The sequence below is a fragment of the Temnothorax curvispinosus genome, unplaced genomic scaffold (assembly GCF_003070985.1).
Source record: "Temnothorax curvispinosus isolate PA1 unplaced genomic scaffold, ASM307098v1 QBEX01007708.1, whole genome shotgun sequence".
Classification (NCBI taxonomy): Eukaryota; Metazoa; Arthropoda; class Insecta; order Hymenoptera; family Formicidae; genus Temnothorax; species Temnothorax curvispinosus.
The window spans coordinates 1-23,446 of NW_020217488.1; the positions used below are offsets into that span (position 1 = coordinate 1).

Genomic DNA, 23,446 nt, shown 5'->3' on the forward strand with positions numbered 1-23,446 from the left:
GGTCATGGTGGTCGAATTTATATCAAAAACGAAAAAAAATTAATATTATTTTTTTTTTTGCGAGACGACCACCACATATAAATTCGACCACCATGACCTAGATTTTGATGCGTACTTTAATTCTAGACAAGAATTTTGCATTTCTATAAAGCCAATTAAAAGATTAGTGCTAAGAAAAAAACCGAAAAAAACCGGCTAGGATCACGGCTTTAGGATCACCTTAAGGGTCGATGCAAACACAGCCGTGCCGTACCCGTACCGTATCCGTATCGTTAACATTAGACAAGGATAGAGACAACATTAGACAAGGATGGAGACAATAGGTATCCTTGTCTGATGTTTCTGTTTCGTGCACGGTACGGATACGGCACGGCTGTGTTTGCATCGATCTTAAATATGTATATATGACAATATAAACAGTAAATACGTATATATAATATTATAAATAATAAACATTTACACATGCAAATGCCAGAAGTAAATATTTATAGATACAGAGATGTATTTCCTCGTCTCGGCTACACGCTCATAAACACCGGAGTTTTATGATCAAATACAATTGTAGCCCAGCTGACTAAAGGGACCGTCGCTACAGGTATATCCGTAAACGGTTTATAGTTTGAAAGGCTCCCTTTTGCTCCCACCACAACATCCCTGGGTCCGGCGGCGACTACCTGGACAACGATGACATATTTCGTCTGCCAGCAAAAAATATAGACGGGTCAGCTCTACCGCCTTGCAAAATTGAACTGCACCAACATTTGCTTCGGACGACGTACGTCGCTAATATTTGGGCCCATGATGCACATCTTGCTGTTCCAACTGAATTGCACCCCACTGATTACGGCTGGAGAGAAGAGGACAACAAATTTTTGTTCAAATGGTTCGACCGCGATCAGCTACCCCCTTCTCTTGGCGATATTACCATCGAGGAAGAAAAAGAAAGTACTGCAGGTCAGAATTATACTTCACTATTTCTTTATTCAAGTGTAATTTTTAGATTAGTTTTGTTTTTAATTTAAAAATACAGTTTAGAAACAATTAAAACAATTTTTTATTATAACGTAAACACTTTTTATAAATAATATTTTAATTAATTTCAGAATTTTGCTCTTGCGTTATTATATTATTATATTATATATGTATTAAAATTATAAAACTAAAACTTTTTTATGCGATTATTTTTTATGTAATAATATATTATTTATTATATTTGCTTACAGATGATGAGGATTGGACGCCGATGATCGATATGGATTACAGCGACCACGAAAGCGAGCAAGAGTTTGAGGGCGATGATGAGGAAAACTGAAGAGTAAATGTCTCATACCTCATACGTATTTAAAAAAAAAAACGTAAATAAAAAATTATTTTTGTCAATAAATGCGTTAAATATAATTACATATTTGAATATAATCAATAGCATAATTTAGCGTGAGAGAGAAGCAGCTGATGCCGTAAGATAGGCGCAACGCGCCCGCGCGCATATACGCACCGTTTTATTAATAAAAATCAAGTTATCTGAAACCAAGAAGGCTAAAACTTTGTAAACTTATAGTTATCTGTAACAGTTACACGAAAATAATTATCCGCTGAGGTTTTCGCAGTGAAAAAGTGCTCAGCTGATGCAGTGAAGGATGCCACGCGCCCGCGCGCATAGCGATGCGCCGTATCTTTCAGTCGTCAGCTGAGCACTTTTCCACCGCGAAAAACTCAGCGGACAATTATTTTCGTGAAATTGTTAAAGTTGACTATAACTTCCCCAAATTTCAGCTTTCTTAGTATAAGTTTACTCAGCGCATATTTTTCGCATGTTTGGGCGAGAAGCTGACGTACAACTCCCCACCATGAAGTCAGCTGACTATTATTTTCCGTTTATTTAGATCATAATAAACGTACAAACAAAGTCTCAGCTTTCTTTATGTCGGTTTATTTTTATTATAATTATACGTGTGTGGGTAGATGCCGCGGCAACACCCACCGCTACCATGGAAGCTGACGTTCACTTTGTTTATTAGCAGACCGAATTGAACACTAGCCGAAAATCTCAGATTTCTTAAAATAATTTACTTAAAATGGCAGCTGGCTCCCGGACTATTATAACTGATGACTTATGAACTGACTGACAGCGCGCTAAACGCACTGTCTGCACTGCACTGCGATACTAACGCCGCTAGCCGCCAGTGTCGAAAAAGTGAAAGTGACATTTCTCTGTTATACATATGTTATATTATGTTATGTCGACGTATCTTAACGACGTATCTTAAAAAAAAATTCACATTTGGACTTTGCGTCGCAATATTTCCGCCCGTAGGGCACGTAGCGGAATATTATAAGAGAACCCCCCCCCCCCCCTAATTCGACCCCAAGCTATCGATCAAGCCTACTTAGAACTTGATCCGTTCACTCGTTAATCAAAATCTCAACATCTCGTGTACTCGCAACTCGTCACGTCGCGTAAAAGAGTCACGGTCGGTCTCGCTCCGCGTGTACTTGGCGCGAGACACTGCCGTGTCTCTTGATTTATAATATGATATGATTAATAATATAATATAATTATAATATATAAAACTGTTATCCTTATAATGTATTTTTATAATTTACTTTTTAGGTGGTATTACTTAAACACGGGGTATATTGCAAATTGAAGACGCTCTATAACTCAATTGGAGCATCATGTAGAATTTCTCATCTTGCATGTCGTCTTATGGAAGGAGTCTTCAAACCTGAAGTTCTTTTAAACGCTACACTTATTGGACAAACTGCACGTGCTCAGGGAAAAGAACGCCAAAACCAAAACGTCATTTGTCTGGATAAATTAAGAAAGAATGCAATCATTGGTAATTAAAATATTTGTTATTTTTGTTACTGAATCCTACATTTTTTATTCACTTTATTTTTAATCCATGGGTATTATAATTTTTGACAGATTTTGCCAAATCGCGCGCCAAAAAAAAGGATGGCTTTAAATCAATCCGGGATATCAAAATTTCTATGTCCACAAGACTTGGTGAAATTAAACGACAACACTTGGCAAATGCTCGGCGAGATGATGTGTAACAAATTTTTTTTTTGCTCGGAACCATTTTGTAACACGAATTTTTTTTATTAGTTTTTCGAAAATTTTATTTATATGTATCAGTTTTTGTTTTCATTTTTTAAACAAATATTTTTAATATGATAATAATAATAATTTTAAAACGGGAGTGCAGGAAACATAGCATTATACCTTCTCATATAGGAAACATCTTTGCATATTTTGAAAACACTCTGTTTAACTTCAGAGCAATAGCGAAATTTAAGCATTGTAAATCCAAGTTTTTTAAACAATTATTGCAAATCGAACTTAGGGATGCATACTGTCATGCTCGCTTTGCACGTACGCAGGTTTATAGAGTTTCTGGAGCGATGTATCGGTGTATTCCAGCATCCGTCTGCAACTCCTTCTTTAATAGACAAGAGTGGTCACTGCATTCCTTCTGTGAGAGCTCAAAAAATAAGATAAACAAGAAATTTGAATTTTTATATTTCAAACATATGAACCAACGGAAAAACATTAGACCGATTGAATATTTTTGTAACATGTCATCGGAACACCGGGTCCTTGACAATAATAATGTAACATACTCGTTAGTGCCTTTTTTCAACCGCTCTGGCCAAAAAATTGCAATAAACATAGATCCGAAATCTTTTACCACGCCGATACCTTCCTTAATGCAACTAAATGATGGGTGGTTCGTTAATTTGTCATCCACTGATATCCCTACAGATATTCAAGGTCTTCTACAACTCGGTGAGAATTTTAGCCTTCCGGGATTAAAGAAAGACAAAGTAACGATCGAATTTATTAAAAACATTGAAAATAATATAAAGAAGTTTCCTATTAGAACTCATACAACTCTTAGAAATCGATTCTCGAATATGGTGAATAATCTTCGGGGTTACGAGGTGCAAGAAAGTGCACACGATAACGCGATGAAACATTTGTCGATTGCTACAAAGAATTTTATGGATGATAATTCTAATTTAATCTTAACGAGGGCTGACAAAGGTAACGTCACGGTAGCAATGGACAAAGATAAATATATAGCCAGTATGGAGGAACTCTTAGGAGATACAGATACTTACAAGATTGTCTCTAGAGATCCAATTAGAAAGGTAACAACTCGGGTTCGAGAGCTTTTGACTAGATGGAGGAAATCAGAATTCATCTCAGACTCATTGTACAGATGGCTTTATTGTAGTGACGGAAATTTGCCGAGAGCGTACGGACTCCCGAAGATCCACAAAATTAATTATCCTCTTAGAATCATCGTTTCATGTGTGGATAGCCCGTTGTACAATTTGGCTGCTTTTCTCCATAAAGTCATGTTTAATAGCTTTCCTAAAGGAGATAGTCATGTCTCGAATAGCTTTGACTTGGTCAAAAAGCTATCCGAAACCCATATTAGAGAATACTTTAATGTCTCTTGACGTTATCTCTCTTTTTACTAACGTGCCTACGGAAATGATTATTGACAGCATTGCAAAAAGGTGGAATTATATTTCTGAGAGTTGCTCGATTCCTGAGTCTGAATTTCTCCAGGCAGTAAGATTGGTATTAGAATCGACCTTTTTTGTTTTTAATGGAGTTATATATCAGCAAACCTTCGGTTCTCCTATGGGTTCCCCTTTGTCACCCATAGGGGCGGATATCGTGATGCAAGACCTGGAGGTTAGAGCGCTCGGAAGCTTGAAGTTTGCTCCTTCTTTTTATAAGAGATACGTGGACGATATTGCAATGACAGTGCCTCTTAATGAATGCACTCACGTATTAGAAACATTCAACTCATTTCACCCCAGATTGCAATTTACTATGGAGATCGGTGTGGGTGGCAAATTGAACTTTCTAGAGGTCACCATGTTTCACATAGGCGAGCATTTGCAATTTGACTGGTTCCACAAACCCACTTTTTCCGGAAGATATTTAAATTTCCTATCTCAACATCCACTCTGTCAGAAAAAGGGCACGGTCATCGGTTTGATCGATCGAGTATTTAAGCTGTCGCACCCGAGATTTCATCAAAAAAACATAAGATTTTTAATCCAAATTCTGATAAATAATTGTTATCTGTTGGAATTTATTTTTGGGACGATACATGAGCGCTTGAGATTTTTACTTAATGATAGACACGTTACGAACGATGAGAGCATTGATAAAGTTCCATATTTCACGATACCATATGTTCCTGGGTTGTCTGAGAAATATAAAAATTTAACCAAGGGTCTTAATATAAAGCTCTCGTATTTCAGTCTCAATAAATTGAACAGACTTATCAGAGGTCACAAGGATACTCTCCCTGGATTATCGCATAGGAATGTCGTATATAAAATTAATTGTAATGATTGTGAGGCTTCCTATGTCGGTCAAACAGGGAGACAACTTTTAACGAGAGTTAAAGAACATAACTCGCATATCAGAAGGAGTGGTGCGGGCCATTCGGTCTTAACAGACCACAGATTGCAGTATAACCATGACTTTAACTGGAAAGACGTGGAAATATTAGACCGAGAACCGTCCCTTAGTAAACGCTTAATATCAGAAATGATTTACATAAAAAGGCAAAGAGAAGGTTTAAATTTGCAGACGGATACTGAAGATATACCAGAGATATATATTAGTGCTATCGAGGGACTTGTTAAAGTTTAGAATTATTGTTGTTACGCGGACTTGTTTTATATTATGCGTGACCTTTCCCCCCGCTTCTTTATACCGTCAATATCTTGTATAAGACAAGCGTGCCATTCTCTGTGTGAGCGTCCTCTGAGACACACCGATTCCTGCAATTGATTGACGTGGCGTTGCGACTTGACTATCGTCCAGTATGTCAAACCTGTGAGTTACCTGTTTGATACCATTTTGTTATCTATTTGTTATCTATTGTGTTCCTGTATGAATATTGAGAGAGGACGGCACTCCGAATTTGTCCACAGGCGTTGCGTCACAATGACAAAGACAGTACATCCGTTTGAAAGTTTCCTGGCGCTCCAACCAGGAAACTTCTATGCGACGATTTTCTAGAACGCGTCGGAGTGCACATCTAACTGACCAGCGATGATTTGTTGTTTACGGCGGTAGAATCTGTATGTATGTTTGCGACGATAATTTTTATATGTATGATATACGCTGAGGAGGACCCCAAAGAAGGGTCGAAACGTTCGTTCGTTAATTGACTTCGGTATTTGTGACTGTTGATAATAAAGTTTAGCGTTTTAACGACACGCTTGTGCTCTTATTGCCCGTTTAAGGTCTTTCTTTTACATTACAGAGCCTTACTTAGTTATTAATAATAATTTTATTTAATCCTTGCCTTGCGGCTTAGGATGACTTCCGTCAACCTTTACATAAATTTACAAACGCATAACATAGTTTACAAACATTTCTCATTTACATACATATACATTATATATTACTTAGATCATCCTAACTAACTCCAAAACTAATTCAACCTTCTAACTGTCCTTAAATTTCTCTTCCTACTCTTCTTCCTCCATTTCCTCCCTTTTCTCCGCTTTTTTTCTAACCTTTTCTATCCATTTCATTACTTCTAGTCCTTTTCCTTCCTCCCCTAAAAATTCTTTTAACTGTATCTTGCTTTTTGTCGCTTTACATTTTTTTAGTATATGTTCTATGTTCTCCTCTTCTTTTTGGCATATTCTGCATTTTCTATCCTCTTCCTCTTTTCAATGTTTGCTGCCTTTCTCCTCACTCCCGCATGTGTATCTGGCTTTCAACATTATATCCTTTTTCTTCTTTTTTCCTAGTAAATACTTTGGTAACTCCTCTGTTAAAATCTCTTTATAGTTACTATTGTATCTTGACTCGTTTATCTTTATCTGTCTCTCTTCCTTTTCATCCTTTTCCTTCTCTTTACGAGATTCTCCACCGCCTCTCGGTCCTCTGCTTCCATTTCTCTCCTCTGCTGCTCCTTTTCCATTCCTGCCCTCTCTATCAGTTCTCTTCTTTTTTTCTCCCAATTACTTTCTTTTTTCCTTAGTCTGCTTTTTTCTAGATCCTTTATACATGCTTGAACTATTTTCTTCTCTGACTGTCTCGCCTTCTTTTCATACCTCACAGCTCTCCTTATTGCTCTCATTTTTATCTCCTTTATTCTGGCTTCTTCTGATATTATATAATTCGGGGTTCTTCTACTCAATTCTAAAATCTATTTAATTCAAACTTTCTTTTTATTACATCTAATCTGCTTCTAAAATCTTCTTTAAATATTCTCTCTCCTATGCTCCATGTCTTCTTCATCGCTATTGTAGCCTTCTTTATCCTATCTTTTATATGATTCTCCGCTCCCTCATTTTTCTGTAGTATATATTCCAGATACTTTATTTCTTTGATCTCCTCTATTTCTTCCTCTCTCCACTGCCATTCCCTTTTCTTCCTTCTTTCCCTCGCTTTCTCGAACACCATTATTTTTTATTTTTCTGGACTCAAACTCGAACCCTTCCCTTCCAAATACCTCTTGAACCTCCTCATCATTTCCTTCAATTCCGCTTCTCGTCGCCATTAACACTACATCATCTGCGTATGAAATTGTCCAGAATTTTTCTTTCTCTATCACAAGGCCTCTTGCTTGCCCTTTTTCCATTCTTTCCTCTAAATCCATGATGTATAAATTGAATAAATTCGAGCTCAACGGGCATCCTTGTCTTAGTCCCTTTTCTGTCCAAAATTCCTCTGTATTCTTATCTCTTATCTTCACTACGTTTTTCGTTTCTTTGTATGTCTCCATTATTCTTCGTCTCAAGTTATCTTCAATTCCTATCATCCTCATTATTTTATTCAATTTTCTTCTATCCGCTTTATCGAAAGCTGCCTTAAGGTCCACAAAGAATGCAAAAATCTTTCCACCTTTCTTACTCAGCTCCTTATTTGCTACATAATTTACCGTGTATACTGCATCCATCGTTCTTCTGTTTCTTCTAAACCCGAATTGCCCTTCCCTTAACTTAGACTCCACCTCTTTTTCCAACCTCGCATTTAAGATACTTGCATATATTTTGTACTCCGTATTCATTAAAGTAACTCCTCGGTAATTTTTTGGGTCGTCTCTTTTTCCTCTTTTATGTATTGGACTAATCATATCTTTATTCCAATCTCCCGGTATGCCCTCTCCTTTTCAGATTCTGTTGATTAACTTCAGAAATTCTTCACCTACATCCTTTTGCATAAATCTTCACGCCTCGTTCTCAATCCCGTCCTCTCCTGTTGCCTTTCCCATCTTCAGTTTTCTTATTACTTCAATCACCTTTTCCCTCGATATTTCTCCGACTCCCTTTGTTACCTCCACTCTCGTACCATCTTCTTCCCCTCGTCTTCTATGTCTAGCACCACTCTTTCCTTTGTCCCTCCTAACATTTCCATTCTATGAAGTTGTCTCTCCACTCGTCCATTTGTATCTCCTTGTTTATCCCCTCAGTTTTCTTTTTCCTGTATTTATTTATATACTTCCAAGCTTCCGCTTCGTTTTTAATGTTCCTTATCTTTTCTTCTTCCTCTCTTTCGTGCCTCCCCTTCTGCTCCTTACATCATTCCTTGTGCTCCTTTCTTTCCCTCACATACTCTTCTTTTCCGATCCTTCCTTTCTTCCAATCCCTCATCAGTCGCCTCAATCTTCTTTTCCTTTCCTTCCATTCTTTATTATACCATTCTTTTTTTCCTAATCTCCATGGTATTATTCTTTTCATCTGCTTCGTGATAGCGCTCTTTACTTTTTCTTTCATCTTCTTCCAGATATCTTCTGTATCTATTTGTGTACTTGACCATCCTTCACATTTCTCATGATATTCTCTCTTCCCTTCTTCTGTCCAGTCGCTTCTCTCTAATTCCATTTCTTTCTTCCTTCTTCCTGTCTCCATCACCCGTGGTCCTGTCAACTCCACCTCCAGCGGAACATGATCCGATTCCTTCTTCCACCATATTTATTTCTTCTCCTGCTCTGTCATTCCCTACGACATAGTCTATAACCGATGATCCCAAGTCTCCTATATAAGTCCATCCCCCTTCCCTTCCGAAACTCCCATTTATCATAATATTGCCCATCCTTTTTCTTCTATTTTATCTATTAATATACGTCCCTCTCTATTTACAACTTTATCTACTGACTTTCTGGTCTTGCTCCTCTTTTCTTTTTCTTCCTCCTTATTTATCGGTACTTCTTTGCTTCCCGTCCTCGCGTTGAAATTACCTTCTACTAAGCAACCATTCTTCATTCTTTTCTTGTACTTTTTCCCTTAGTGTTTCCATCGTATCTTCCATTTTTTGACTGTACAACGTGTTTATTCTCCATTTGTTTCCATTATACTCTAGTCTGCTTTCTACCACTTCGTCGCTAATCTCCCTAACCTCTATAAGTTTCAAATTCTTGTTGACTGCTGTTATTATCTCTCCTTTTGCCTTTCCTTTCCTGTGTTCCCTTTTCACTGGTACACAATTCCAAATAAAGCTGGACAATTTATTTTTAACCTTCCTCTATTTATCTTCCTCCGTCCATGTTTCTACTAGTCCTATTACGTCAAAATTCTCCAAATAATCCCATGTTTTATCACATTTATTAATTAGTCCCGCCACGATCCAAAAGCATATCCTTAATCCTCTTCCTTTTTCCGCCTTATTTTCCTCTTCTCTCTCCTCTCTCACTCTCCCTATCTCCTTCTCCCTGTCCTCTCTCTTTTCTACTCTGTCGGAAAAATATCTCTGCTTTCTAGCATTTCGGTGCTTTCATTCCATTTCCTTTCGCAATTGTTAATTCATATTCTTTGATATCCTACCATTGCTTTCTTCCCCTTTTCTCTCTCTGCTTTTACTACACTCCATAGATGCTTTTTTATCCGCCACTCTGTTGCCGTCAGATCGTCATCCATAAATATCTTTCTTGCTTGCTTTTCCTATCTCCTTCCTCTTTGCCATTATTTCTTTTTTATCCTTCCATCTAAATCTGACTAGCGTCATTTTGTATTCTCCCCGGCCAATTACCTGCACTTCGTCCACTTCCACCTTTTTTTTCGGTAATTTTTTCTTCAAGGAATTTCTCCATCTTCTCTTTTCTGTCACCTCCATTTTCTACTTTCATTCCTTTTATAATTATATTACTTTTCCTTCTTCTCCTTTCGGCTAATTCAGAGTTTCTTTCCATCTCCTTCATTTTTTTCATTAGTTCACTGCTCTCCAACTTTTTATCTCCGTTATTCTCCATTTTTTCTACTTTCTTCTCTAACTGTTTTATTCTATTTTCTAAACTCACTTTTTGCTCTTCCCAAAGCATTTCTCTCATTTTATAATTCTCCCTCAGGTCGTGTATCTCTTTCATTATCTCTTCTTTATCCTTCTTTCTTTCTCTCTCTTGTTCATCCATTTTCGCTAAAATCTCTTTCAGCATTTTTTCCGCCTCCATGCCTTCTTCTTTCCTTTCCTCTCTTTTTATCTTGTTTGGCGGCGATCTTATCACTCTTTTTTCTTTACTAAAATTTGCTAGTCTTTCTTTTTCGGCTTTTTCTGCTATTTCTTTTTCTTCCTCCCTTCCTTTTTTCCTTACGTATTCTATAATTGATCCTTGGCTTCCTGTCCTATCTCTTATTCTTAACAGCTCTTCCGCCCTAAACAAATATTTTTATATTACGCAAAAGTTTTTGTTTCTTTTCGTGATTATAATTATTATAACAAATATATGATTGCGGTTATAATATATTTACAAAATATATAAGTATTTATTATAAAAGTTTCTAAATAATAGAGGCTTAAATAAATATTTAGAGCATTAATCTTTCGTATGTATATAAATATATAACTAAACGCAAAGATTTAAATAATTAATCTTTAACTTTGATGGCAATTATATAGCTAGTTTATATTTTGGTGTATTATTTTATAGTGTTTGATCGTACAAATAAAACCATGAATACTATATTCAATTAAGTTATATAATAAGTATATATATATATATACTTATATAATAAGTATATATATATGTATATATATATATATATTGCTCGAGCAATGTCCGTTATTGCCTGGGCAATGTCGACATGCACATATATATGTTTTAATGTTATTATGTATCTATATGTATTATCATATAAAATTTTATATGTATACAGACTTCCTCAAATGATAGTGGTACTAACGATGATTATGATGTTGATGAAGATGTCAATGATGAAGCCATTATTGAAAATGTTAACGTGCCAGAACCTATTGAATAACCTAATCATAATAATAATGATCCAGAACCTGCGATAGAAGATAAGGTTCGTAATCTAGTTGTTATACAGTGTGCTGTCCATAATATGTTAAAATGAAAAAACCACTCGACTGCAAGTGAAAACAGCCTAATAAAAATGATGTCAATATGACGAAAAACAGCATAATAAAAAGAAAATTATGAAATATTTACCTATTTTCAAATTTCAAATGTAAACCCTGAATAGGCAATATGTCACAAATTGAATTATATAATAATGTCTTGTATTTTATTATGTTGTCAGGCTAGAAGACCAATATATCCAAATTGCCCTCTAACAAAGGAAGAAAGCGATCTACTCTTAATGAGTTACATAATTCGGCATGGAGCAAGTGGGACTGCATTGGAAGATCTCATAGATTTAATTAATTGACACTTTCCCGAACCACTATCTTTCTTCAAAGTATTTATTTTTAAAAAAGTTTCTCGACATCGCACAACTTGTTACATGTTATTATTGTACAGGATGTATTTCTTTATTAGATATTTTAAAGGAAGACAAAGTATAAATTGTCCAAATTGTCATTGTCGTAATACAGAATCAGTTCTTAAACGGAATGGAAATTTTTTCGTATACATTCCAATTAAGGAACAGTTACGACAGTTACTGTCGAATAGTGTCTTCCATAAATTACAAAGAACTTGTAATGATAATAATTTATTATCAGATGTTACAAGTAGGAAAGTGTATCGCTCGATGGTTGAAAATCAAGTTATATCTGATTTCGATATAACCTTACAATGGAACACTGATGGTGTTAATACTTTTAAATCATCAAAAGTATCAATGTGCCCCATTCTAATAACGATTAATGAACTTTCTTACCGGGTTCGTAAAGATAATATTCTACTTGCTGGTTTATGGTGTGGATCTATAAAACCTGTTGTAGATATTTTTTTAAAACCATTTGTTGATGAGTTACGAGATTTACATAAACACGGAATTGACTGTTTGCCACCTAACTTGAATGAAGCTGTAAATATTAAAGTGCATGCAATCCTTTCTCCAGTGGATTCTATAGCCAGATGTTCTTTACAGAATATAGCTCAATTTAATGGAAAATTTGAATGCTCACTTTGTTTGCATCTAGGGCAGCACGTTAAAGTGGGAAATGGTTATGCACGTGTTTACTGTGGAAATGAAGGCATTGCAAGAACGAGGGAACAACATCATAGAGATGCTGAGCAGGCTGTTGTAAAAAATATTTCTATTAATGGAGTTAAAGGAGTCTCATTATTAATGTTATTGACAACCTTTAATATTGTAGTTTCATTTCCTCCTGAATACATGCATGCAGTATTACTTGGAGTTGTAAAATATTTTTTCTTTATGTGGTTTGATCCTAAATATAACCAGTGCACATGGTATATAGGTTCGAAAAAATCGATTTTCAATGATCGACTGCTAAATATTTGTCCTCCTTGTGAATTAACTCGGACACCACGCGCGCTTGAAAATATGAAATTATATAAAGCATCAGAGTGGAAAAATTTACTACTGTATTACTCGTTACCGTGCTTACAAGGATTACTGCCTAATAGGTACTTTAAACATTTCATTGCTTGTTTTTAATATGCATAAATTTTTATCAGATGAAATAACCAAAAAAGATTTTGAAGATGCCGAAAAAGCATTAAGAAAGTTTGTGTTTGAAGTGGAAACGTTGTACGGAAAACAACATATGAAGTTTAATGTGCATTTACTACTTCATATACCAAAAAGTGTGAAATTGTTTGGCGCTATTTGGGCATGGTCCGCTTTTCCATTTGAAAGTTACAATCGTGTGCTTCGAAATATGATTTATAACTCTCAATTTGTAATACTACAAGTATGCAACTCCTACCTACGATTGCAACAAATTAAGAATTGTATTATTTTCAAAAAAAAAAAAAAATTGTAGTGTAGAAGGTAAACATTTGTACAATTGTTTGGTCGGAAAAATAAAATTAAGCAGTAATAAAAGTGTATCAGATGAAGGGTATTTACGTATTTTCGGAGCGGGGAAAAAAATCCATTTGGATTTAATCCAAATCACTGCAATTCAGAGACTGATGAATCAAAACATTGAGCGTGATAATATCTACAGTTTTCAACGATTTATTTACAAAAATATTCTTTATCATACATGCAATTATTTTAGAATGTATAAGCGTAATAATAGCGTTGTTAAATTAAATAATGGCGGTTTTATAAGCATTAAATATATATTGCGTATTTCAACTACGGTTGGCATTAATAATATAAAAAAGTACGTTATTATAGGGCAGTCCTATCGACCCATTAAAGATACAATATGTAGAAAGGGAGATGTATCATCTTCTAGTTATTCATGTACAGCATTTAACGAATGTTATTGTAGCATGTTACGCCACAGATATTTTACGAAAATGTATTGTAATTCCTTATAATTGTTGGATATTATCTTGGATGTGCGCAGGTGTCGAGAAATTGGAATTAGCTGAATAATAAAGAACACAACTTTAATCTAATATAATTGGAATCAGTATTACATTGTCACGCTCGCATGTCTTCTCACGAACGCTACCAAAAGACGAGAGTGATAGGCGGGAGTTTTTGGCGCGCGCTAAAAAGAATACCAACCGAAAAATACTACTACGAGACGTGCGCGTGTGATTGTGAGCGCCGCTGCGCCCAAACGAATCTTATTGGATATAATCACTAGAAACGCGCGCTTATTTAAACACGAAAACTAAAATCTATAGAAACTTAACAATAATGATAAGCATTATATAATACCTATAGTTAATAGAGTTGAAACGAATTAATATGTACAAAAATAAATAATAAAATCGGTTATATTTATGATCATATTTTATTACTATTACATTAAATAATAAACTTTTATTTATAATCAATTAGAATCAAAAGCCATGCGATCCAAGCTTAGGTTTTTGACAGCCTTATATTAGTTACTGCATACATATATGTCTATATATATACATATAATTTTTCCAACAAACTGCGCGCCGATTATTTGTCGGACTTAAAACACAGTAATTGTTAGAATTAAAAACCCTTCCCTCCCCGGAATTAAATCGACTTGATTTAATTATCTAAAAACTGTAAAGAAAATTTATTGCGAAAAATATTACCTCAGCCAGGGTTCGAACCTGGAACCTCCCTCATTCCGTGTAGGGCGTCGTACCAAATAATTTTCGCAATAAATTTTGTTGGAAAAATTATATGTATATATATAGACATATATGTATACAGTAACTAATATAAGGCTGTCAAAGACCTAAGCTTGGATCGCATGGCTTTTGATTCTAATTGATTGTATATCGTTACGATCCTATTTCTCTTATTTTTATTTATAACATCTAAAAAAAACTCTCTCTTAAATATATAAAAATTTAATTTAATAAATAGTCTATACAAAAATAATGGGACTATTTATATTCGCTCTAGATGTACTTGTGCTCGTTTTTTATTTCTGATTAAACTCGAGTTTTGCTCGCGTTTTGATTGTCATTATCCTGCGAGCTCTAATTGTACAGAGATTTTTCATTATTTAAATATTAGAAACGGCCACATTACGTGCTATTAATAGGTGTATATTTATTAAAACCAATTTAACAACGAATGTGTTCGCAATATAAAAACAACGTCGACGTTTCGAGCCTTACTTGGCCTTCTTCAGAACAAACCGCATAATTCCAATTTAATCGTTTCCTAAATTTTAACGCATCAAGTCACACTAAAAAGGACTGAGAATGCGCAACCGTCGCAACATGTAAAAGGTCAAACACCTCAGATATTTGTCAAATGTATATTGTCGGTCGTCTCCTCCGCCGCAAGAACAAGGCGAACGTCCGTGATGTCCCTGCATTCGCGAATCTTTATGTCACCCGACCGTCTTAATGGCAACTGAACACAGTAGTTAGAAGAGGATCCATGGGGTCTCCCATATAGGCTGGTTATGAATAAGCTTAGGCCTTGGGCGCCCCCTACGACAAAGTCACTCGATCCCCAGTTCCTCGACAAGGTGGTGCAGACTCTCTTCCCACCGGAGGAAGTGGGTTGGGAGCAAGAGTTCCGCACCGAAGAAAACGGTGCAGACAAATAGAACGAGGAGGAGCTGGGGGTGACTCAAAAGGAGCTCTAACGAGTCGTCAGGAAACTCCGGGGAAAAAGGCGGAGTGTTGCTTGGTACATCTTTTGACATTACTAATGCTTTTAACACCCTGCTTTGGCCCGTAATAGGAAGGGCACTCAAGTATCACAATGTCCCTTCCTTTCTAATACGGGTCATTTTTAGCTAATTTAGGGACAGGAGAGTGGCCTATATGGACAAAGTTGGTGTGTGGAAGGTGAGACTCATTACCCGGGGAGTACCACAAGGCTCAATATTAGGCCCGTTATTGTGGCTCCTCTGGTACGACTCCGTACTACGGCTTGCCCTTCCCCTCCTGGGTCACCGGATACGCCGATGACACTTTCTTGGGAGTTGAGGGGGAAACCTGGGAGTAGGCCAGGTTACTGGCCAACATAGGGGGTCTGCGTGGTGCGCGCCATAAAGAGCTTTGGGTTAAAGGTGGCTCCACAAAAAAATCAGGCGGCCTTCTTCTACCGCCTGAGGGGGAAGCCACCCGAGGGAATAGCCCTTTCGGTAGATGGCGTCCGCGTCCCCATAGGGACCAAGATCAAACTACTTGGTCTCTGGCTGGACTGTACATGGAGTTTCGGCGAGCACATAGTCAGCGTTGCCCCCAGGGCTAAGGCGGTGGCAAACATCCTCTGTCGCCTTATGTCCAATCTCAAAGGGGTAGGCAACAGGGCTTGCCGACTCTACGTGGGAGTAGTGCATTTGATCGCCCTATACGGGGCACCGATCTGGGCCCCGAAAATGATGGCTACCGAGCGCCTAAGAGCACCCATGCGCAAGGTGCAGAGGCAGGTGGCCATTAGGGCGGTAAGAGGGTATCGCACCATCTCCCACGCGGCAGCTTCGACTCTGGCCGGGATTCCGCCCATCGAGCTTCTGGTCGATAAATTCGCCAATGTTTTCTGACAAACACGGGAGGTCCAGGCGGGGGGCGTGATAATCGCGGCCAGAGTCAAAGCGGCGATACGCCAAGAAGCTGCGATGGCCCTCCTCGCCAAATGGCAAGACTATCTCGAGAACCCTGCGTTTTCGGACAGGAGGGTCGTCGAAGCCGTTCGGTCATGCCTGGAGGCATGGACAAACAGGCGGGGACGCGGACTAACGTTTCACATGACACAGGTGTTCACCGAACACGGCTGCTTCGGTGAGTACCTGTGTCGCATTGGTAAGGAAGGCATCACATTGCGGAGAAGATATGGACTCGGCGCAGCATGCTGGCACACTGTCCAGCGTGGGCAGAAGAGCGCCGAGTTCTCCGCACAAACATAGGGCAAGATCTGTCCCTCCCGGCCCTAGTGGCAGCGATGGTCGAGGCAGAGGAAAAATGGCGAGCCATGGCGGAGTTTTGTGGCGCCGTCATGGCCGCCAAGGAGGAAGCGGAAAAAATCCGCCGCGGGGAACGACCCGCGCCGGATCAGGCTGACAATGGAGGCGGGGGAGTTTTCGCGCGGCCGCGGGGACTGCCTCCTCACGGTCGTAGACGGAGACCCCCCGATTCTGCACTCCAACAGTTGGGAGATGTGGGATAGCATCGAAAATAAGGGGGCGAGGAGAAGAGAACGCGTCCTTCTCCTTAAAGTAACGCCCTCCCTACTCCCTCTCCCCTTCGGGGGAGAGGAATTCGGAGCCGAAAGGGAGAGCTCCGGACGACAAGATCACGAAGTCTTGCCTTCGGGGTCCGAAACTGCTCGCCCATCCGACGCTGGGCGAGTTTAGCCGGTAACAGCCCCTGGCTAGCCACTGGTGGCCACTCCCCGCCACAGTTAGATCATTTCCAACCAGGAAACCCCCCCGGTCATAACCTTCGGGAAAGGGAAGGTGCGCAACTAGCGCAGGGCGGCGGGTGCCTCGGAAATCATGATTAAGTTCGTTTCTGAGGCATCCGCCACAACGCCAGAACGGGCCACTCGCGGGGGTTTTTAGTGGGTAGGCTGCGCGCGTTTGCCGTCTTTGGGCGGTGGGCGCACGTGGAATCCCACACTCCCCTCGTCTTCTCTCCGGAGCCGCGGAGGCGAGGGGGTCTTACCCTTTGGGGGCTACTGGGCAAACCAGGCTCTTTACGGGTCTGGGATCCCAGTAAATGGAAATTTCCCCCGCGTTACAAAAAAAACCGGGCAGTTTGGGGAAGGAGCCGGATAAGGCCCAATCACAAGCTGGTAATAACGGGAATAGGAAGTTTAGTGGAGCGGCGCGCCGTCGTTACAAAAAACAGAAACAGATGGAAAGGAGGAGCGGCGCTGAAAAGCCTGCTCCAGAAACTCTGCTTTTGACAGGGGAGCGAGCATCCGCTGGGTCGTGCAAGCGGCTCAAATCGGAACAGAGCACAGCCAGTTCTTCCAGCACTGCACAGCTGGGCAAGAAGCCTAAGATTGCTGTAGATCAGAGGACTTTTGCCCACACAACATTCGGCCGAGTTAGGGTGGCCATGGTACCTATGGAGTATCCTGAACGTAGGCTGGACGACAAAGAAGCTGCTCTCTTGAAGGAAAAGGTGAGGGGTAGTATCTTTGGCATTGCGAAGGGCACTAAAGCTCCCACCTTCAAGGGCACCTCAGATAGGGACGGTGCAGTTATCTTTAACTGCACCAATACAGAAACCGAAGGGTAGTTTGAGCCTAACTTCGGTAATAGATTTAGACGAAGTTCGGCTGCGTGCGCTGCGACTCGATAAACTGCCTAGGCAACATCGAGTTGTAGTGCATGTGGAGGACCCCATGCCTGTCAAAGAAGCGATAGAGCTACTTGATAGGCAGAACGACGAGGAACTCCAAGCCGCGGATTGGGTGGTCGGGTTCTAGGAAGAAATCTCCCCGGAAAAATCCTCCCCGGAAATAAGTTCCCGGGAATATCTCCCCGGAAAAAATCTCCCCCGGAAAAAGTCTCCCCCGGAAGAAATCTTCCCCGGAAAAAATCTCCCCCGGAAAAAATCTCCCCCGGAAGAAATCTCCCCCGGAAAAAATCTCCCCATTTAAAATTCCAGTACTACTGTATTTCAAATTAAAATGGCATTTTTAAAAGCCGTTACACTAAACTGTGCGACTTTATTTGATGCTTGTATATGTTATTATTCGGAACCGTCAACTGATTGTACTGTGTTTAGACTACTACTAGAATTTCCCGAGTGTGAAATCAAAGAGTGTTTATTCCATTTCGGTCAAGCACTTTGGCGTAGTATACAAGATCACGACCTTGCGCCATTGTACCGCGAGAGCAGCCGCGTAGCTCGTAATTTGCGAATGTTATTCGCAGTGGCATTCGTTCCTTTCTGCGATGTCACTTACGCGTACGATGCTTTGCTGCAGTCGAAATTTTTCACGGATAATGAGAAAGATTTGAGAACGGTTCGCGTGGAAAGTGTATGCGTGAACTATTTCGGGACTACCGCACCTCCCCCGAAAGCACGGGGGGGGGGTGTGTGCGTGAACCTCGGTTCGCGTGGAAAGTGTATGCGTGAACTATTGCGTGAACTATGCGTGGAGGCAGTAGGTTCCGCCCCCCTACGGGGGGCTCCACTATCATTAAACTATACACATAGTGTGCCTTGCGAAGTACGTGCGTGGGCTTTTCACACGTGGAAAGTTGTAAACCCATGTGGCACCTCGGTTTTTGCTGGGCACGGAAATTTTTTCCGGGAGAGATATTTTCCGGGGGAGATTTTTTCCGGGGGAGATTTTTTCCGGGGGAGATTTTTTGATAGGGAGATTTTTTCCGGAGAGATTTTTTCTGGAAACTGATTTCCGGGAGATTTTTTCCGGGAAACAAAACGTCGGTTACGGGTGGTCGCAAGGGGCAGCAAAAGTAGGGGTGCTGCGAGCACCAACTTCGCTGCTCTTATTGGGGAGGGAGGGTTGAGGGCTTTTTTTACGAAAAGAAATCCACACGGATACCCCCGCTTCTGGGGCGGGGCGGGCGGTTATGTTGGACTTTAATTAACTAAAACCTCTTTGGGTGCCCCTCACGGCGCTGTGTAGGGGAGGCCCCGGAAAAACATCTAAGATCCGTCTGTGAGGCTTCCCACGCCATGTGCCCTGTCGGGTTTAACTAACTTGTGGCGGGTAGGTGACATCACTCTTACCCGTTACTTTCCTCCGGGGTTGCTTTCGCACGGGCGGATTGCGGCGATCCCCGACTACACGCCCGCCCCCGGGCGAGTAAGGGAAGGAGTGACCATCACCGAAGTAATAGGCTTCTTCCCTCGCGCCTTCGCTTAGAAGGCAGATGGGGCCAGGACTCAGAAGCGTTTCTCGCCACCCCCGAGCCCTAGCCCCAACCCTCCGCGGCTCGGGGAGAGCGCTTGTGGCGCAGACCCCATGGGGAATCCGCCCGAGCCCCCCCCTTTCCGGACAGCCCACGCCGACCGAGGTTGGCCCGACGGGCGACGGGGGGACGGGCCCTAAGGCTCAGGGCCCGTCCCCCCGTCGCCCGTCCACTTCTCCCGCGGAGTATGTCCGCGTGGGGGGAGGAAAAACCGCCGCCCGGAAACTTCATCCCGGATCTTGTGGCGGCCCTCGTCCTTCCACTTTCTTGGCGCTAGCACACCCCCTTCCCCAGCCGATGCTCAGCTGGCATCCCCAAGTTTGCGCACAGCGGACACCTCGGGGAAACCGCAGAGCAAAGACCGGCCCTGTGGCCTCTTTCCTTGCACCGATAACACATATCGGAACGGTCCACAGGGGAGGTGCATGTCAGCCAGACATGTCCGACTTGTAGACATTTGAAACACCTTAAGGGGCGGGGTGGCAACACCTCGGCATGAGCCCTACACTACTCAACCAGGACCCCGCCGCTCCTCACCGCTGCATTTGCGGCCTCAACCAAGCACTGAGTCCAAACGGAGCTCAAGCCTCGCGGTGACTTCCGCACTGTTCCTACGCGGATCTCGTTGACTCCGCACCCACCGGCACGAGCCAGCGCCCTCGCTACGTCCGCAGACGTCGCGGAGTTATCCAGCCCCCCAACGCGCATTTCTACGCGCTTGGTGGGCCGGGTGACTCGTATTTCTTCCCTTCTTCCGGTATTTTTCTTAACACTCCCTAAAGAAGGAGGGGTAATCTTACCTCCCCTTTGCCCATCCGTCAAACACCTCTGTCCCTTGTTTGTCTCTCACGGTCACCGGGATCATTTTCTTAGCTTTCTTTAATGAAAGCACCTCCTTTAGTAGTACTTCCGTTTCATATAGGTAAAGCGAGCCTCCAAATTCGTTTCTTTTCTCCCTGGTAATTCCTCTATATGTACAGATCTCTCCCTAGACTCCGCATCCTTGGGCAGAACAACCACTTCCATTGGAGTTGGTTCAGAAGAGCGAATCTTCTCTTCCGTAACCAACTTATCCTCCAAAACCTTTACCTTAGACCGTAGTTCGGTTACCTCCTTTTCTAATTCTTCCTTTCGTCGGAGGGCTCCATCTAGATCGTCATCCAAGCCACATAGTCTTTTATACATCTCCTGTAACACTTCCACTACGACATAGGCGTAAGTCTCAGCCTCTTTGTCCCGCTCCCCGTCGTTGTACGGGGCCGCGAGATGGTCATAAAGAAATGACTTTCCTCTAGTTAATAACTCCTCATCTTCAAGCTCCCTAACCTTTTTTCTTATAGGGCCGGGATGCTCAAATAACTCTTCCTTGGGTCTATCCTTTATCAGCGAGGCCTTCGCACAGATACTTTCAAAAATATTCTGGTTTTTCTCCTTCCTCTTCTCAAACTTCTCATCTGTCATTGCCTCAATGTCGGAGTGAGAAAGACACATCCTTCTTTTTTTTATGTCCTCACCGTCCGTATTTACACTCATCTCTTTTTGAGGATTCGTTGTACTAATAGCCATCGTTTTCTTTGCAACGTTCTTCGTAATTTTCGTGCTGATTATCAGTTTTTAAACCCCAACTCGCTGCGGCTCCGCCAGCCATGGACATGGCCTTACCGACCAGCCCCGTAGGACTGGCCGGGCCCCGAGTTTCCTTGGGGGACTGGCTATGTCACGGGCCCTCGAATTGTCATGGCACTGGACTCCAGGCCCCTTACTGACCCATGGGCGAGGCAAGCCTCTTCCCATGGAGTTTCGGGGGTCCCGGGCCTCCGACAACTCGGGCACCGCAGCGGACACCGCCACGCGGAGAGGGCCCCTCGGACGGTTGGGGCAAAGGAAGCTGCAACCCTTCCATCGCCTTGCCCGCCGAGGCAGCCAGCCGCCCGCCGCCGAGCAGGCAAGTCCGTTCGACACCGGGCACCGCCTACCCATCGACCGACTTTGGGTTGGGGGAACCTCCCACCATATCTCTTCCGCGAGCCAAGGAACTGGGCCGAGCAAGCTCAATCCCCGGCCCCCGCCACCCGCAAGAGGACAAGGCGCAGGAGGAAGCCCCAGTGGTTGCAGTTGCCGACCATATGCAACCATAGTCGGTTACCATATGCGCCGCCGACCCTTACGTCCGGCGGCAAGACCCGCCGGCCCCAACCCCGGAATACGTCCCGACGGGTTTTCTCTCCCTGGCCGCTTAGCCCCGAACTCGGAATACGTCTGAGCGGCCCGGGCGGCTATAGGTGAACCTCGGATCTTTCGCCCTGCCGGAGCACCGGCGTGCAATGGACAAGGAATCTAAAAACCCACCCAAACCCGTGGTTTTTTCTCGAGGTCGGTCCTTCTTCTAGGTCGGTAGGGTGAGACAAAAACCCCGCTTTTTTTTCTGTCTTGGCCGACCGGGCGTTTGCAGTCAGGGTCGCCTTCCCCTACCGGCTGTTGGAGTCTGGTTAGCCGAAGCTAGCCAGACCCCTAAGCAGGGCAGCCGGGTCCCCCGGTTTTTTGTCTGGGTTTTTCTTCCCATAGGGCTACTTTTGGGGTGCGACGCTAACTCACACTACCTGGTGTGGGGAAGCCCCGACATAAACTCAAGAGGGGAAAGCCCAACTTCATTATGAACACTGACTTACAAATCCTAAATAGAGGAACGGAACCTATCTTCCTGGACTCTAGAAGACAAAAAGTAATAGATATCACACTATGCACAAGAGGTGTGATGGATCAGGTGGCGGGATGGAGAGTCTCAAATGAACCTTCAGGGTCCGATCAGGACAGATCTGTTTCGACCTTCACAAAAAGAAGAAAAATGGGAGAGAAACCCCAGAAAAGCAAACTGGGAGAGCTTCAGATCTGACGTAACTAGTCGGCTAAAAACGCACCGACCAGATTTTACACAAAGGAGGACTTGTGGAAGTTGCATCGAACTTTATGAGTGATGCCATCAGGGAATCCTTTGAAATGAATTGCTCTTTGGAACCGAGAAATGTTTCGGTCAAAGTCTTGTGGTGGAACAAGGAGCTATTGGGACTCAGGGCTGAGGTAAGAAGGCTCTTCAATAGAGCCAAAAACGTAAACACGCCAGGAGCCTGGGAAAAGTACAGGAATTTTCAGCGGATTTACAAAAAAAACGATAGTTAACGCGAAAAAGATGAACTGGAGGAGCTTTTGCGCGGGAATTGAGAGTGTTCCAGAAGCATCCAGACTGTGCAAAATCCTCTGCAAAGAAAACAACACACTGTGGAGCTGTCTTAAGCTCCCTAGTGGGGAATTTACCGAAACAATTGAGGAGACTCTGAACCATTTTATGGAGGTTCACTTTCCGGGATTTCAGAAGTCTTCCTCAGCCATGAAAAACCAACAATAGCTTAGGGCTATTTACAAGCCCAGAGCATGCGCGTTGGCAGCAAAGGTGGTTTACCCACAAGCAGTGGAGTGGGCAGTTTGCTCTTTCGAGCCTTATAAGGCACCAGAACCGGACGGCATACACCCCATACTTCTCCAGGAGTGACTGGGAGCAATGTTAGGCCCATTGACCAAAATCTTTAGGGCAAGCATTGCCCTAAGACATGTCCCCCAGACATGGAGAGTCACCAAGGTGGTTTTTATACCCAAGCCCGGCAGGAATGGACACATCAGGGCTAAGGACTACAGCTTACCTATTGAATCTTTCCTATTAAACACCTTGGAAAGTTTGGTTGATAGGTTCCTCAAGAACAGACCATTAATGTATCA

General features: G+C 41.9%; 1 protein-coding gene and 1 long non-coding RNA gene across 3 annotated transcripts; both read left to right on the plus strand.

The window, feature by feature from the left end:
* Positions 1–6,050: 6,050 nt before the first annotated feature.
* LOC112457274 lies at positions 6,051–12,079 on the plus strand. 2 transcript variants are annotated; one of them, XR_003041083.1, is made up of 3 exons: positions 6,051–6,123; positions 11,149–11,298; positions 11,536–12,079. It is a non-coding gene; the product is annotated as an uncharacterized LOC112457274 (long non-coding RNA). The 2 variants fall into 2 exon arrangements; XR_003041084.1 differs by having other exon boundaries at positions 6,058–6,127.
* Positions 12,080–15,232: 3,153 nt separating this feature from the next.
* Positions 15,233–16,324, plus strand: LOC112457273. Its single transcript, XM_025020206.1, has 2 exons — positions 15,233–15,365; positions 15,948–16,324. Exons 1-2 carry the CDS (start codon positions 15,233–15,235, stop codon positions 16,322–16,324), a joined length of 510 nt encoding a protein of 169 aa, XP_024875974.1.
* Positions 16,325–23,446: the final 7,122 nt, after the last annotated feature.

Coding starts and splice junctions, on each gene's coding strand:
- LOC112457273 (XM_025020206.1), top strand. CDS start 15,233: ATGAATAAGCTTAGGCCTTGGGCGCCCCCTACGACAAAGTCACTCGAT. Junction 15,366..15,947: donor GTTCCGCACCGAAGAAAACG/GTGCAGACAAAT, acceptor GCGTCCCCATAG/GGACCAAGATCAAACTACTT.